General features: G+C 38.8%; 1 protein-coding gene across 1 annotated transcript in view; it reads right to left on the bottom strand.

Annotated features, from left to right (window-relative positions):
- Positions 1-18,571, bottom strand: part of CAPRIN1 (cell cycle associated protein 1) — a 36,606-nt gene extending 18,035 nt beyond the window's left edge. Inside the window, exons 1-5 of the mRNA XM_077863552.1 lie at positions 18,341-18,571; positions 4,923-4,985; positions 4,722-4,808; positions 1,255-1,493; positions 1,086-1,168 (exon numbers count right to left, since the gene is read on the bottom strand). Of these exons, the coding sequence (XP_077719678.1) occupies positions 1,086-1,168; positions 1,255-1,493; positions 4,722-4,808; positions 4,923-4,985; positions 18,341-18,571 (703 nt within the window). The remainder of the gene's footprint in view (positions 1-1,085; positions 1,169-1,254; positions 1,494-4,721; positions 4,809-4,922; positions 4,986-18,340) is intronic.
- Positions 18,572-18,617: the final 46 nt, after the last annotated feature.

The raw sequence follows: 18,617 nt of genomic DNA, 5'->3' as shown, positions 1-18,617 counted from the left end.
AGAAACACCAAAACAAGCTACAAGCTTAGATATTTAACCCTTGTTACTCCTCAATAATGATCATGAAAATCTGATCAGGCTTAACCTAAAACTACTTTTTCAAGCTAACAAGTTTATACACATATGTAAACTTCTTTCCATTTGAATTTCAAATACTAAATTCAGTACATTTATGGGGCAGAACTAAAATCAAGAAGCCCAAATGATTTTTTTTTTACAAAGAAATACAGTAAATAAGTTAATAAACCAAAAAAATTATTTCTTACATGAAAAGATACAAAAAGGTTGGTTCCTCATATTTGATTTACCCATTTCCTTAAAGCAAATACACTCCAAATTGCGTCATACAGTTTTTCCAATTTAAGCTTTTAATCCAATTTTTCAAAGAGCTAAAAATAAGGTATAAACACAGATATTTTCACCTTAATATGTTCAAAATCTATTTCCCTAAATCAACTTTATAAATAGTGAAGATTAGAACTTATTCTCTTATTTACTAACAGAATAAACCTGAAGTTCTTAATTTACTGAGGTAGTGAAGCTTAAATGTCCCTTTATTTTCTTTAAAATACACATTGCATATCTGAGATTACCGTTTTAAAAAAAATACAAAAAAAACTTTGCTCTCAAATTAGCAAAAGTCTAAAAAAAAAAAAAAAACAAACTAAAAGACATAGGCAATGACCATGAATGTATGCATGAAGTACAGTAAGTATTTTTCATAAAATTTCAGCCATAAGGGAAAAACAGTCCCTATCTAATGCCAACATCTCTGAAAAGTCTATTTGGTGTTAATCTGTCCACTCCAAGCAGAGTAAGTTATAAACAAAGCCATGTTAAGTTAGGATTCCCATCTCTACATATATACAATTGGTGTTTTTGATGTATACTCTCTCTCTCACACACACACACACACACACACACACACACAGCAACAAGAAAAAAAAAGGGAATAAGCCCAAAAAAGTAAACAGTAGGTAAATGTTTACACAGTTCGGAAATTTCTCATATTATACTGCTTTTTATTTAAAAACTAATCTTTAAAGATTCTTAGTTACAAAACAAAAATTTCTGTTAATACTCACAGGTTGTTCCACATACAGACTTTTCCTTTCCTTCCAGCAAGTCCCACAGGTGAATGGAAGCATGTTCATACTGCTCATTCAACCTTGTAATAATAATGAAAAGTTAATTAGTTACCTTTTAGTTGTCAAGTCAACATTTAGAAGTTTCTACTATCAAATACCACTATACCTCAAGCTCATGTCCCGTTCAGGGTCTGCTAATTTGTAGAATTCATCCAACAACGACAATTCTTCTTCAGACAATATTGGCACTCCATTCAAACCTTGCTTCAGGTCAGTTCTCACTTCATCATCTCCCAATTTGTCCAAAACATACTGGAGCTCAAGTACAGTTTTTAAACGTTTTTGTTCCGCTTCCTCTCTCATAAGCTGCTCCCGACGTGCAGTCTTCTTTATTGTTTTCTGAATCTGCATAAAAACAAAAGCTTACGACACTGAAATGAATTTCACAAAACTCCTAATTTAGTTCAACCAACTTTATATCCAACGTATATACAACATATTTCACTCAGAGTTCTGTGATGCTGATATATAGAATGATGATTCCCAACTTACAAATAAGAGTTTAATACATCATCTGTTTTTTTCCTATGGAAAAAAAAAATGGTACCAATTTTTCACTTTAAATAACCGACTTCGACTCACAAAGAGACGCTAAAACCCATCACTGCCTTCCTCGCCCCCAACAATCTGCTGCTAGTACTCTATCATCCCAACTTTGAAAACAGTGACTAGGGAATGCATGGCTGGCTCAATTAGTAGAGCATGCGACTCTTGACATCAGTGTCATGAGTTCAAGCCCCATGTTGAATGTGGAACGTACTTAAAAACAATAATTAATTGGGACGCCTGGGTGGCTCAGCGGTTGAGCGCCTGCCTTCAGCCCAGGGTGTGATCCTGGAGTCCCGGGATCGAGCCCCACATCGGGCTCCCTGCATGGAACCTGCTTCTCTTTCTTCCTATGTCTCTGCCTCTCTCTCTCTCTCTGTCTCTCTCTCATGAATAAATAAAATCTTTAAAAAATATTAATAAATTAAAAAAAAATAGAAATGGACTTGTAGTAGAAGATAGATATATGTTAAATACACATATATTTTTCCACACTAAGTACACACACATTTTTTTCCCCACCATTCTCTTCCTACTAGTAGTCTTTTGCTTTCCTGGGAAGGTAAAGGGAGAGCATCAACCAAACCCAAGTACGTCTCTCTTTTCTCATGTAGCTCAGCTTGGGGTCAAAGAAAGGTCAGACTTTCCAAGAGCCATGAAAGTGTTTTCCCTCAGACCTTCTCCCCTTTTTCAAGCCTCACTAGGACGAGAAAACCAAATAAAGATATATGAAATGTACAATAAAGGCAGAAATGGGGAAGAAACCTAGGAGAACAATGAAGTCTGCGATAAGAAAGAAGAGTAAGTCTGCTATGATGGCAGCAAAGAGGGTAGCAGATTAAATGATATTTAGCAGTAAGTGGCAAGTGAATACCACAGATGAACAGAGACGAAATCTAAGCTAGGGCAGTACAGAAAACTTTCAAGGAGAACATGACATCTACCCCTAAGATAGATGAGCTTTCAATCTTATTGCGGAACGGGGCCTGTCAGGGCTGTGCAATTTTATGGTAGAGAGGCAGCCAGTAGCCAGAGGCAGGAAATACAGGAAGAGAGGCAGGAAATGTGAAATAAGTCAAGAAAGCAAAAGAAATAAGATAAAGAATGCCACTTTGGATAAAATGAGCAGCTTAAGAAAGAAAATGGAAACTCAAAAAGGTAGGCTGGAGCTAGGTTAAAGAACTCTTGAATTAAAACAAAAAAGGTGTTTAACAATTGTGGGAAAGTGCAATAAAGGTTCAGAGTTCAATAAAAAAGACTGCCAATGAAGTTAAACAATCAGTGAAAAGCTCCTGAAAATACCAGCGTTAAAACCGAAGCAAAGGAGAATACAAGTATTTTCACTTATGCAGTGTTAGCAGCTTGAGGAATAGACTGATTCTATTATTAAACTGTACAGCAATCCTACTTCTATGATCCATTTTTTTTTTAAATCATAAAAAGAAATTGGTCAGGATTCATCAAGCCTGAGGTTCTGACCTAGGTGAAGAACAGTTCCTTACTTGGATGTAAATTAAGTTTCCTTCATTCCATTTTGAGGGATATTACCAAGACTTTCTTTCCACCTTTAATCAAATTTAATAAGTAACAGTATTAAGTGCATAATATATATTAGCCATGCACCAAATACTATTCCAAGCATAACCGTATAATGAGGTAGGGACCATTATTATCACCATTTAACAGATTAGAAAACTGAGGCAGTGTGACACAGCCCCTCTCCCCACTTCTCTTCCGATACTACTAATTCTGTTTCTCTGGAAAACCCTGAATGATCTAGGGATAGACAAGTTCAATAACTCAAAGTCCTACAATTATTAAGTAAAAGTGGCAGAATCAGGATTCAACAGTGTGGTTCCAGAATCAGAACTTTATTATCTCTGTACTGCAATGTCTCTCATCACATAATAAATTTTGTTTTGTTGATTCATTTTACCAAATCAGAGCAACCTTGTATTTCAATGCTATTAATCTTTCTCCAAATAAGCTAATTAGAAGGATATGAATTTTCTGGTCTCAACTTTCAACAAATCATTTGATTTTGCTTGTATTTAATTTTCGTCCTGTTCCCAAAGCCTTCTATCACATCAAACCATGTATAGGGGGGAATCCCTGGGTGGCTCAGAGGTTTAGCGCCTGCCTTTGGCCCAGGGTGTGATCCTGGAGTCCCAGGATCGAGTCCTGCGTCGGGCTCCCGGCATGGAGCCTGCTTCTCCCTCTTCCTGTGTCTCTGCCTCTCTCTCTCTCTCTCTCTCTGTCTACCATAAATAAATAAATAAATCTTAAAAAAAAAAAAAATATGTATAGGAAAACACACCACTTTGTCAGATCACAAGTTGCTACAAGAGCAATGTAGGGATCCCTGGGTGGCGCAGTGGTTTGGCGCCTGCCTTTGGCCCAGGGCGTGATCCTGGAGACCCGGGATCGAATCCCACGTCGGGCTCCCTGCATGAGGCCTGCTTCTCCCTCTGCCTGTGTTGTGTCTCTGCCTCTCTCTCTCTCTCTCTGTGACTATCATGAATAAATAAAATCTTTAAAAAAAAAAAAAAAGGAGCAATGTATCCCAGTCTCCACATAACAAGATCCCTAATGGAAGCTGTAATTACCAATTATAAAAACAAAACTCTATTTTCTGAAAGTTCATATAGAAACTTTGGTAGGATGGTCACTAGGCATAAAGGAATATGTGGAAAGTAAATGTTTACATACAAGGAATATATGGAAAATAAGTTTATGTGTCTGTGTATGTATATACATAAAAGCTAATTGTTTTTTTAACAATGAGATATTTAGGGTAACTACTACATATGTTTGTCATATCTGAAACCTCAGTCCTCAGGCATCTATCAGGTGTTACATTAAACTTTACAGAATTGGAAAGCATCTTAGGTATACCTGGATCCAATTCTCTCCATTTGCTGTGAACTTATCAATGGTAATGCAAGGACAAAACCCCAAAGCAACAACAAAATTTCTGCTTTCCTTATTTTTAATGTTTCATAAACATATTTATGGTCTTTTACTTACATCTTGACTTAATGCCATGAAACTCCTCTGTAATTCTTTTGCAAACTCCAAGTTATTTGTGACTTCCTGGTACTTAGATACGGCATCCTAAAATAGCAGAGACAAAACCCAACTTTACTAAAAACACAAAGAACTACAAATTAATTTTCTTATTAAAAACAGTGAGCATATATAGTCTTTAATAAAATATAGCATCTTTACCAGCTGATCTTGATTAAGCCTTTCCCCTTTGTTCATTCGTTCCTGGTAATCATCAAGCTTGCCCTATATTAAGAGAAAAAAAATAATAATTATGCCCCACATTAAAGTATATGCCAGCCTAACCATGCTGAAATAACAAACCTATAAAATCCTCTAAAGTTCATCTCAAATCTTGACTTTTTAGTTAACTTCAATTTAAGTTAATGCATAAAATAAGTTAGTTTAATAGTGAGCTAAAAAAACGAATGTAGGTATTCTAGCCCCTGTAGAATGACACCAAATTTTGTACAAGCCAATGACATGACATAACATTGCTTATTCTTTAGGTTTTTCAAAAAAGATATGCATCAGATGGCCTGCACAAATGATTCCTACCCACACAAATGAGGGCCACAATTTGGTTACAATCCTGATACAGGAGCATATCAGACATTTTATAGTGCTGAATTCTCTTGTCCCTCTCCTGCCCCTTGCCAAAGAATTCATGAGACTGATATAAAAAGCGTATTTTCGCCTGAATAAAACCCAAGTGCATATTATCTTTGATGTGCTTCATCCATCATGCTTTTAAATAACATGATACTTCGAGTTATCACTTCACCTATGGATAGTGTGCTAGTCAACAGCTTTGCTTTATTTTCTCACCCGTGGAATTAAATGTGTGACAGTGGGAACAGAAAACTCACCTCTGGTTTAAGTCATCATTATTTTCACTAAAATGAAAACTTTGACAGTTTCCCATGCTACTACTATTCGATAAGACCCCAAAGATACCCAAGTAATGCAATAGTCAAGAACTGAGTTATTGTTTAAAAGGTCAGAAGAAAGGGAGTAAATAGAAACCTAAATTAAGGGGGAGAAAATTTATTTTAAGAGTGGGGACAGAGGGAGGGGCAGAAAGAGAGAGAAAGAGAATCTAAGTAGACTCCATGCCCAATGTGGAGCCTGACATGGGGCTCAACACTGAGTTCATCACTTGAGCTGAATCAAGAGTTGAAAGCTTAACCAACTGAGTCACCCAGGCACCCCCAAGGGGGAAAAATTTAATTAATATAATCACAATAAATTATGAACATACACTTGTTCCTTACCCATCACAAAAATAAAATTAACATGAAACAAAATATAAAATAATTCTGAGGGCAGCCCTGGTGGCACAGCGGTTTAGCACCGCCTGCTACCCAGGGTATGATCCTGGAGACCCAGGATCGAATCCCACGTCCGGCTCCCTGCATGGGGCCTGCTTCTCCCTCTGCCTGTTGTCTCTGCCTCTCTCTCTCTCTCTCTCTCTCTCTCTCTGTGTCTCTATGAATAAATAAATCTAAAAAGAAATAAAATAATTCTGATAAAATGCATTCAGGGTCAAAATAAGTTTAAAAATAATACTAATTCATTTTAGGTCAAATGATCCATTTCCTTTGTACTAGAAATAGTCAACTTACATAACCATTCCACCCTAAATTAAAAAGCCTAACGGGATACCTGGGTGGTTCCGTGGGTTAAGCATCTGCCATTGGCTCAAGTCATGATCCCAGGGTCCTGGGATTGCACCCCATGTTGGGCACCCCACTCAGTGGGGAAGTCTGCTTCTCATCCTCCCCCTCAGCTCATTCTCTCTCTCAAATAAATAATCTTTAAAAAAATAAAATAAAATAAAATAAAATAAAATAAAATAAAATAAAATAAAATAAAATAAAGCCTAACAATTCCTAGTTATCTTGGAGGTAAATAAAACCAAGATAAACATTAAAAACATTAAAGGCTGGGCGGCTCAGTGGGTTAAGGGCCCGCCTTTAGCTCAGGTCATGATCCCAGGGTCCTGGGATGGAGCCCCACATCAGGTTTCCTGCTTGCTAGAGAGCCTGCTTCTCCCTCTCCTGCTCCCCCGGTTGTCGCCTGCATGCGTGTGCTGCCAAATAAATAAATCTTAAAAAAAAAATTAAAGGCTGAGGAAAGTATCCAATTGTATTCTTAGGTGGATTATTTCACAAGATAACCTCCAGCTGAAAGTATAAAATTTAGGTTTACCAGTTGAAAAATGAAGGCAGGCCTAATTCCAGGTAAAAAAAGATATGATCAACTGCCTTTGAACACTCTTTGAGGATGAATAAAGACAGTTCATTCTTTTTTAAAAAGGTAGGCTACTTTTCTTTTAAGAAATAAAAAACCAAACAAGATTTGCTTTTAATGATGACAACTTAGGGTATAATAATACCTAATTATAGTCAGGATTCCTGTATTAGAAATATACAGCTAATAAAAGAGAGGAGGTTGGAAAGAGGGCCTGAAATGTAGTGCTAGTACAGCAAAAAATCTGAATTCACTACCAGGCAAAAGAAAAACAGCTATTAGCTTATAGCTGGCATTTATTATCTTTCCTTTTTATACATTTTTCAAAGAAGCTGTTGCTAAATCTCAAGTAATAGAGTTGAACACACTACGTATCCCTCCTAGGATAGAATTTTATTTATCTAGCTTGGCTTTATCATTTAACGACTTAAGAACTTAAAACATACATGCCAATCAAAATGAATGTCAAATCAAATTCCTAAAAAATGTATATATATAAATATATATATGAAAAGGGTTGGTTTTTTTTTTTTTTTAATGTCAAGGATGGTACCTGAGTGGCAGAAATATAGGTGGAAATTTTTTCCTTTCTCTTTGTTTTATACACTTAGATATTCTGCAATGAACACACACCGTTTGTATAATAAAAAGACTAAAACTTCATGCCATAAAAAAGATATTAAGAATGACAGATTTTAAGATTCTGCCAAGATGTTAACATGCAATAATTCTTGAATATGAATCTATACTATCTCATATCACAACAAGCTATCCTCAGGCAGAAAAGCTCCAATTTTCTACAAAATAACAAATTTAGGGCAGCCCGGGTGGCTCGGCGGTTTAGCGCCTGCCTTCAGCCCAGGGCGTAATCCTGGGATCCAGGGATCAAGTCCCACGTCGGGCTCCCTGCATGGAGCCTGCTTCTCCCTCTGCCTGTATCTCTTTCTCTTTCTCTGTCTCTAATAAATAAATTTTTTAAAAATCTTTAAAAAAAGAAAAAAACAAATTTAGTATTTATCCAACCCAAAACTCTAAGGCAGATGACATCTTCCGAAGATGGGTACATCTGCAGTTCCACATACTCTTCTACCATGTGACCTTGGCATTGCCCCCACTTAGAACTAGTCCAATTCCCCGGCCACTAATATTAAGTGGGCTTCAACCACCAGAGTACAGCAGAAGTGATCCTGTGTGAATTCCAAGGCTGTGTCATACAAGCAGTGTTTCTCTGTCCTGTTTGCTGGTCACTAAAACACTCATGTTTGGAGCCCCAAGCCATCCCGTAAGGAGTCCAATAACCCTGAAGTGGCCATGCCATGAGGCAGCCAAGCCCCGAAGAGGCCTTACACAAGAACTCTGATCAGCAATCCTAGTGCTAGAGTCATGCTAACCCAGGCAACACACATGAGGGTGAACAAGCCTTAGTCTCCCCAGCTGAGGCGCCAGGAATCAGAGCAAAGACACGAATGCCACCATGTGCACCGTCTGAATCCCCAACAGGCATAATCTGTGTGCATAAGAAAATGGAGTAAGTTTTGGAGTAACCTATTACACAGGAGCAACTGGAACAAGGTTAAAAGGGAAATCAAAAGACAGGGAAAGCAGCTGCTATGTGCGCAACTGAGGTTCACAGTACAGATCTTCACTGAACAGTCACCAAAACTATGTAGAAACTTTGCAGCCAAAACAAAGATCTATTTCATTAAAACTCATATATCTAATTTGACTTTTATGTTGCTAGAACGGGTTTCAAATTTCTCAATCCATGATTTAATAGCCATAATTTTTAAAGGGAGGACTGACACTGACACCATAAGAAATGAATTTACTTTGACAGAAGAAACATGTTTAAAAAGTCATGATAACTGAAAAATCTCAAAGACCTTTAGAAGGGGATTTTCAAAAGCTGACCCACACTTCCTTATACCTGGTGAGTTGAATTAACGCAGCTATAGTGACGCAATCAAAAAATGTCATTAATTCCATGATGGGAACTACAGCTCTTTTGTAAAACATTTTTCTAACCATAGTAAAACAAAAGTCTCATTACAATCTTACATTTCTTCCTCGATAGCCATTAGCATTTGCTATTCTGTTAAAAATATCCTATCCCCTTGTTCTGGCCTAATCTTCAAAAAAGCAGGATGCTAAGTCTGGTCAAAGTTCCTAATAAACAGCCCTCATTTAAGGAAACTCAAACTTACTAATAAGACTGCAGGGACAATTAAAAAACTGTTCTACGTTAAAGGGCTAGTTTTGGTTTGTTTGTTTTATCAGTATAATACAGGATCTCCTGGCTGCTTAGGTTTATAGGGACTTATCACCACAGAATTTGAACTAAGAGAACCTCTGTTCACTATTACATACGATGAGCTCTCTACATTGTAGGGACCTTGTGTTGATCTATAAATCAGTCATTTTTAAAGTGAGGTCCCCAAACCAGCAACCTATCAGCATCCACTAGGAACCTGTTAGAAATGTAAATTCTCATGGTGCCTGGCTGGCTCAGTCCATGGAGCATGCAACTCTTGATCTTGAGGTTGTGAGTTTGAGCTCGTGGTGGTATATAGGTCACTTAAAAAAAAAAAAAAAAAAAAGAAGAAATGTGAGGTCTCCAGCACCATCCCAGGTGCCTCTGTGTTTTATCAAGCCCTCTGGGTAATTCTAATTGTGTGCTTAAGTTTGAGGAAACACTCACCTAGATCAAATACATTGTAATTCCCTTGTAATATTAGGTCCAGTAGAATACAGAAATAAATTATTCTGAATCAAACATCTGAAACAAATTGTGACCATAAAAATTATATGGCAGCCTCAATTTGGTTCAAGTTTAGCCTTAAACAAACTCAGAAACCTTGTTGAGTGGTGGTTTCCTAAATAAACCTAGTCATTTACATAAGAAAAGATCCATTTATGATCTGAACACTGAGGGGTTACTATCTCCCATTCACAGTAGTACTTTCATTAAATTATGCACTGTTCAGAAGTGTAGAACACTTTATAATTAAACTGTACTGGTGAGTGCCAAATTTTGCACGAGCAACAGAAAGCCTCTTAGGACAATCAACTGGTCCAATTTTTTGCCTTTCAAAATGAGAGTGGCTTGCAGTCCCAGCTTATTCCTAAGTAGCTTTCAGAGATTTAAAACAACAACAACAAAAAAGGATGTGGTATCTGCAAGAGTTCCAAGAGTCTCAAAGACAAATGACACTATCTTGACTGGCTTCATTTCTACTGTCACATCCCATTCAAATGGCTTAAATTAAGTCCAAGTAGAAAAACTGTTCATTTGAGGTTAAAATAGCAGTATGAACTAAACAATTATGTAAACAAGAACTTGCTTTTCACAATGACTGATCCAACATGAACTCCAATGAACACAAGGGGGCAAGGACAGGAGTAAAAGAGCTCTGAACAAACACAGCTTTTTTCTTCCCTAAGCTAGACCATGACTACCTAACACCTACTATTAACAAATTGGTCAATTATTCATACCATCCACATAAAATGCATATTAAGTATTTTTTTCTGGAAAATGGAGCTATTTTCCCAGCATAAATAGATATCTTCATTAAAAAGCCCATCACAATACTGATAACAAAAACCTCCTCTGAGAGTCTTTCTACCTTGAAACACCTATCTTGAAATTCAATTTAGGGTTCCTTTCAAACTACTGAGCATCCTGAGAGTATTAAATATTCATCTGCAGCACCCCATATGAGCAAGATAAAAATCAGGCCATTTCCCAGATTATCCAGTCTCTAAAAGGGAACCACAGGATAGAGATGTGACTATACCCAGTAAATGTCAAAAGACAGTATGTGGCCCTACGAAATAATTACCCCAACAAGTGCTGCCCAGTCCCACCCTATCTCCTCTTTGTTGCTTTTAATAGTTGACAGTATTCACTATGTGACATTCAAATTTAAAATATCAAGTAACTAACCCAATCAGCAAGGGCTACTATCAATCAGATTTCACCTAACTAAAAACTGAAAGACAAGGCAATTAATAACTCGCCTGAGGTCATCAATTCCAGAAAAATCATTTGTGCCTCAGTATGTTCTTCCTTTATGTCTTTAGGGATTCTAGCCCTTGTTACATTTCATTTTTGCCCTGCTGCTGTTTTCCTCTTTTCTCCAGAGTATTATTATGTTACTAAATTGCGGTACAACTAGATCGTCCCTTCTAGTGGAGATGGACGCCCAAAGATTTCATCACCACAAAAGTTGGTTTACTGAAATAGTTTTTTAAAAATTTGGTACAGTGCTATGAGGGTGCCAGAAAATGAATATCCAAAATAGCTACCCTCCAGAGCTTTCTTTCCTTCCTGCTAAACCCAAAAATTCCATAAATGAATAAAGAAAACATTTTTTAAATTACACAATTAAAAAGAAATAGCAAAAGAGAGACTCTAAAAAAACAAAAATTCTCTAACTAGACAATTATAAATTGTTACAACAAGAAGGATTAGGAGGGGACAACATCTGAAAAAACTAGTTTGGCTATCCAGGAAACTATGTAACTTCTGTTCTCAATTAAAGAGATCTCCAAACTGAGACAAAAAAAAAGTTAAAAACGAAGCGAAAGCACCTATCTCTAAGTTATTTTGTGTCTCTCCAAGCTAAAGAAGTTACTTCTATAGTACTAAAAATCTATAGAAAGACAAATGCAAAAACAAAAGATCAGGATTTCTTTTCTTCTCAACTTCCCATAATATTCAGTGGCCTTTCCAGATACTATTTCAAGTCCCCAATCCCTACATTCCCTGTTCACCTAGAAATATCAGTACTCACATAATGGTACATAATGATAGGCAGCTGACTGCCTCCTGTTCACCCTCCACCAATTCAATTGACAGTTGCTAGTAAAATTCATAGGAGACAGGAAAGAATAAGAAAAGTTCCTCAATTGTAAAAAGGAAGGTACAACAATCTATAGTACAACAATCTATAGATGATCCAGAACAGCTCTCTTCAAATGCTGGAAGCCTTCTCATGTAGCAGAAGTCTGCTCTGTTCCAGAAAACAAAGTATTAAATACTGTGGGGAGCAGGGGGAAGGGTGGGTTGAGAGGTGACTTCTAACAAAAAGATCTTAAAGAGTTGCCCAGGGATCCCTGGGTGGCGCAGTGGTTTAGCGCCTGCCTTTAGCCCAGGGCGCGATCCTGGAGACCAGGGATCGAATCCCGCGTCAGGCTCCCTGCAATGGAGCCTGCTTCTCCCTCTGCCTGTGTCTATCATTAATACATAAAATTAAAAAAAAAATAAATAAAGAGTTGCCCAAAACTTAAAGAGAGAACCAGGCCCTCTAAGACCAACTCAATGCAGAAACTAAGTGAATACTTGTCAAGAATGCAGGATTTCTTAAACAGTAAGAGAATGTTTTTTCCAAGCAAGTTAAGTAACCAGGAGTTTAATTTGAGAAGATTTTTGTCCCACTGACGAGGGAAAAAAAAAAAAAGGTAGAAGGTGAAGCCTGTAAAAATCTTTATTCCTCGACCATGGCTGTAATTGTGTAGTTAAGTCTGAATGAATGGAAGCAGCTGACCCTAATAGGAAAACAAAAAAGTATAATGTTAAAGAGCTCCAGTATCACACTTACTTTGAATTATATTCATAAAAAGTCTAAAGCTTGTCCATTTAGAAAACAAATGATTGTTGATAATCTTAACGAGTATCTTTTGAATGATCAGTTGCTTAAACCAAACTACCCTTTAGGATGAGTCAATACCACTGAATTTTTTGAACTCTGTTGAGAGTTCAACGTAAAAACTTGGGAACTGTAATTCATTTAAAATGGAGACCAAAGGTTTGGGGGGTTTTTTTGTTGTGTTTTGTTTTGTTTTGTTTTCCCCCAATGATTGAAGTAGATTTCATTTACTTCTATGTTTGCATAACAACATTATGGGGAACACAATGAAATTTCTAATAATTTACAATGATTCAAATACCAAGAATCACCTATGTCCCTCCTTCCTAAGGCTACTTACAAATCATGCTTATAGTACCAAGATTTTAAAGTGTGCTCTAGTTACCTACTCAACAACGTTACTCACTGAAAAGATCAAAAGAAAAGAAAATTCCTCAGGAAAAATTAATCCACCTTAACAGGGTTTTTGCTGATGAAGCTACAAATGCTTCTATATAATGATTTAGTCAAACTAACAAGTATTTATTTAGAATCTACGATGTGTAAGGCACAGTATGATATCATTCATAATCTCTGCCCCAGAGATTTCTACCTATTTAGAAAAACACATAAAGTAAGAAAGAACATAAAAGAATATGAAAATGTGAAGGAAGTATAGAGACAATAGATAGTACAGAACGTTAAAGGAAACAGGCTACTTTAGCTGAGCATGGCCAAGAAGCACACCTTCCCTTTTCCTCAGGAAATATGAATTCTGAACTCTGCCCAATAGTCTCTTTCATGTATGTTTTTGTGCTCATACTCCAACAAAAGCACCGGAGTAACTAGTGGGAGAGATAAAGAAATGAGCAGAAGCCAAGCAATTTACAATTCCAACTTTGGCTGAATGTCTCTCTTGCTACTCTTTCTTCTCTATTGCTTACATACAATTCGTTGCCCCCCCAAAAAGGGACCAATTATTAAAAAATACCCAGAAGTTTGGAATACAAGAATTAAGATGGAAAGGTTGACACACCTCCTCTACTTCCTCCCACTGGTAATGCTTTTCCCAAATTACCTGGTCTATAACATACCAAGACTGAGTCAAGAAGAGCAAATGTGGGTTTGGGGCTTACCTATGCATAGACACTTCAGAATTTAACTTTAAAAGTTCATTTTATTACAATACAGATGTCCCAACGATACTATGGGACTTTACCTACACTGTTATTCTCAGGATCTCACTACCTGAACAGCCTACAAACAAATTTAACAAGATACTAGTAAGAGTTTAACAATGAAGAAATAAAAAGCTTTTTCTTTTTGCTTTCAGTGTTTTAAAACAGAGGAACTCCAATTAAAAGATTTAAAGTAAAAGGCCTCACTTGGTTTTGTATCAGCTTAAACATGAAAAATGACTTCTATGTTGCAGAGCATTAAAATTCTAATTACCCCCATAATATAAGAGATCTTGGAATTCACTCACTGACCCAAATTGGGTCATTTTTACCTGAACATCTCAATTTACTCTTCTGTAAAATGAATTTGACCAAATGCTAAGAGGACTGTAAGATCTTAAAATATCTTAGATTCTACTAACAATATAGTAACAAAATTAACACCCTGTTGTTGTAATTTTAACATATGAAAGTATTTAATTTTTTTTAAACAGTACTAATCTTCCTCTAGTTCTAAATATAAACTGTGACATTAATTACATAAAACTCTGACAAACTGTATGTTTAACCTCTAAGTCACACAAAATGTATTCGGAGAGAAGCATTTACCACATGGGAATTATCTACAGTAAAATAACAGTGGTCAGATTAAACCAATTCATCCTCATTACAATACTTGGAATTCTACTCTCATGCCAAAAAGATACCCATGTTAGCACACGAGGAAATTCTTATCCTTTCCTTCTTAAATTCAAATTTTAAATACTTCTCTCTCTCTCTCTCTCTCTCTCTCTCTCTCACACACACACACACACACAAACACACAACACACCCAGGCAGGCAGAGAGAAACAAATGAAGCATTATAAATTCTTTTTTTTTTCCTGTGACAAGGTGAATGCAAAACAAAGTAATCTTGCCCTCTGCATTGCAGAGAAATAGTTCATGCAACCAATGGGAGAAGCGAATACATCAGATATTTTAACTGTCAAGAACTTCGGATGTTAGCCCCAAGAAAAGATTTTATTTACAAAATAGTTAAGAATATTTTTATTTCAACATACTTATTAACAAATTCTATAGAACAGCTGCATTGAGAATTCTAAGTAGAGGCACACTGCAGTGCTCTGAAAGGAAATGTTATCTTCTCTAACAATGACAGCATCCTTTTTCCAGTATATTAACTGAAAAGATACAAAGAGCAAATAGACTCTAGGGAACAGTATGAAAAACAGGACATTTTGGCTATCACTTCTGGTCACATACTGGTTACAAAGCTCTCAGGCTATTTTGCAAGAGAACGCTGGTTAATCTTTCACCTACCAAAATAACTAGTGTCTTTATTCTACATCAAAACTGATTACATCTTACCATATAAGTGAGCTCCCTCTTCAGTTAAAATTAAGGCTTGGTTTCAAAATCCTGTCTTGCATAGCCTAGAGCCTAGTTCTATACCAACAAACTGATGAAGAAAACGAGGCAATCACTCAAATAATTATTACTTATAAAAGTTAAAAGATCTAGAAATGGAGTTTTGCACTTCATTCTTTCGATTATAGCTTCATTTCTCCTCTTTGCTAAACACACACCAAGTCTTCATAAGCCCAAATTTCAAAAACTACCAGACCATTTAGTTGCATTACATAATAGGATCATATTTCATTAATGTTAAGCATGCATTCTCACTGAACAGATGCTTAGCTTTCCCCTCACGGCTCAACTTATTAGAAAATTAACAAATGACTTTGTGTTTTAAATGCAATGCAACAAAATTATTGCAATTCTCCAAGTCTTAAAGTAATACTACATATCTAGAAGTAATTCTGGTCAGGATACTTGATTTTAGAATCCATTAAAAAAGAGATTTTGTCCAGTAGACTCATGAATAGGGCAAGCCTGAAATACAGCTCAAATAGAAGTTGCTACGTGGACTGAAATAAAAAGATATCCAGTTATAAATACCACCTTACTTTATACTGCATAAGGATTTCTACAAAGGTTCAAAATTGATTTGTAAAGTAAATCCTATTTTAGGTGTATCAGAAATGCTCACTATTACAAAATCACAGTTAAAACCTTTCCCACAGTAAATCATCTAGATAGAGAAAAAATGCAATTTAAACTAGAAACCAGATATGCTTAGAGAAAAATCCAAATGCCTTAAGTTTCTCAGAAAGTTAAAATTCAATTTCAATAGTAATTGAGTCACAACATCAGTAATGTAAACTTAGCTATTTAACAAGTAGGTAGCTCATCCTGTGAGTTACCAAAAAACCTCACTTAACTGTAATTTGACCTTCCACTAGCACCCAAAACACTGAGAAGATGGGGGGGGGGGGGGAAGATATGAAGTACTTTTGTTACTTTGTGTAGTTTTTTTTTTTCTCTCCACCAATACAAGAACTTTTTAGTACTTACTAGCCTAGTCTATAATCTCTGTAGTAACAGTTACATTACTTTCTTCACTATAAGGGGGGAGGGGGGTGGTTAATACAGGGGCTGGTGTTAGGCAACATATATAAATCCACACATGAGTGACCTGTCACTGTCAAGTCCTCATAGGGCCTATAAGCTAAACTCTCATACACATTTGGAGCACAAGACTCAGTCACTCCGTAACTAACCTGGCTGCTAATCAGTGCCTGACTTTACACTAAGGACTCAGAAAAATTATTTTTCAGTCGGTAAAATATAAATATCTACATTTAAAAGTCTTTACTTAAAATATTACATCGTTACTATTTATCTTTTGATTCCTATCCTAAAAGAAGGCATGCATTCCTAAGAATTCTAAAAATTAAACTGCTCAGGCATCAACCAGCTTGACAGGATTGCTTATTGTAGTAAGAGGATTTAAAAAGATACCTAAGTCTCAAAATCAGAGTAGCAAAACTAAATTACATGGCTGACCCAGAAGATACTGGCCTTGGGCATGCATATTCCATATTTAAATGTGGCTACTTTGCAAGTAAAATACTTTTGTTTTGTTGCCACTGATAAATTTAGTATTTGTCATTTGTAATAAACCACATTTATTTATCAAAATAAAGTATTACCAAAAGGTAGACATCTACAAGTAGTGCATGTCTGGACTTCATCTACAAGTAGTGCATGTCTGTATTTCAAATAAAATCTAAAAAATTCAAGTAAAATTCCCAAATAGAGAAAATGAGGCAGATTCGCATCGAATCCAAAAATGTTTGTTTTAAAACTCCCCCCAAAACATAAAATCATTGAACAAGCACTAAAATAATTAAGGCCTACACCATTTTCTTCAAGTTCTTTGCTGCGGCCCAAATTTCGGCCAGCTTCAACATCTTAAGTAATACGGTTAGGCGGATGGCTCACTAAACGTTTTTAAAGGACTTCGTCAAAATTCAGGATGTTATGATAAATACATTTTACTAGAAGAGGACAAGTACAAGTCATGCAAGCAAAGTTATCATTTTTAGGATAAAAGGCAAAAAAGTTTGCATAGTAGCTACAGACGTAACTACCCCGTTTTGTGCTATTGATTTGCTTCTCCCTTTGCACCTCCAGTCTTACAGGAGGCTGAATGGTTGACTCACTCCGCGGAGCCCCTCTCCCTACGTGCGCACACACACACACACACACACACACGCGCGCGCGCGCACACACACGCACACACGTGTCCCTCTGAACAGTAGGTGCACTGTCCTGCGCTGAGAGCGTAAAACAAAAGGCCTGCCTGAAGATGAACTCACGGGGCGACCTAGCACGGCTAACTACTGGGTCCAAAAGCTCGTGGGTGTGGCTGTCGTGTTTCCCGGAGGGGGGCGCGGAGGGCCGGCCGGGGCGGCCGCCCGGTGCCTGCCCTCCCCCTCCGCTTTCGCTTTGTGCTCACAATGCAGCTCCTGCACAGCGCTCCCTCCGCTCGCGGCCGCCGCCATGTTAGACGCGCTCTCCATGTGCCCGCGGGCCCGGCCACCCCTCGGCCCCCGCCGGCCCCACGCCCCCCGGCGGGCCCCCCTGCGGGCGGCCTCCCTCCCCCCGCCCTGTACGGTCCCGGAGGGGCAGGGGGCCGCTGCGGAGAATCTCGGGATGGAGTTGAGCGTGGGGCTGGGGGGGGGGGCACCTAGACAATCGGAACAAAGAAGGAAACGTGGGGGCGCCCGTCGGACGGGGGCGCCGGGGGTGCGCGGCACGTCGAGGCCCCACTCAATACCGGGCCTGGTGCAGAAGCAGGCCCCGGCGCGGCTCCGGGGGGGAGGCCGCCGGCAGGCCCGAGGCACCCGGCCCGAGGCGGCCGGGCAGCCCCGGGCCCCTCCCCGCACCCCGCACCCTCCCCGCGGGCCCTCGGGGCGGAGAGCGGGCATCACCGCAGGTCCGGCGGCAGGACGCGCCCGGCCCCACACGTCCCAGCCCCGAGGCCGGAGGCGACGACGAGCGGCCGGCCCAGGTGACAGGCACCTCCCGCAGCAGCCCGCGGGCGGGGCGCGGCGTGGGTGCGGGCGCGGGTGCGGGGGCTGCGCCGGGGCCGCCGAGCATCCAGCCCCCCCGCCCCCGCCAGCTCCTGGCACCTTTTTCTTCTCCAGGTTCCGGAGTTTCTTGTCGATCACCCCGAGGATCTGCTTCATGGCCTCGGTCTGGACAGCGCCGGTGCCGGTCGCGGGGTGCTGGGAGGCGGGCGCAGCCGCCCCGGCCCCCGCCGCCCCCGCCGCCGCCGCCGCCTCGCTCCCGGAGGAACCCGACGGGGGCGGCGGGCCCGACGACTTGCTGCCGCTTCCGCTGTGGCTGGTGGCCGACGGCATCTTCAGACCGGGAGAGGAGACAAGAAAAAGCGGGAGAGAGGAAGGA

This window comes from Canis aureus, chromosome 21 (genome assembly GCF_053574225.1).
Source record: "Canis aureus isolate CA01 chromosome 21, VMU_Caureus_v.1.0, whole genome shotgun sequence".
Classification (NCBI taxonomy): Eukaryota; Metazoa; Chordata; class Mammalia; order Carnivora; family Canidae; genus Canis; species Canis aureus.
Note: the sequence above shows the minus strand (reverse complement) of the source record. Positions and strands in the feature narration are given on the sequence as shown.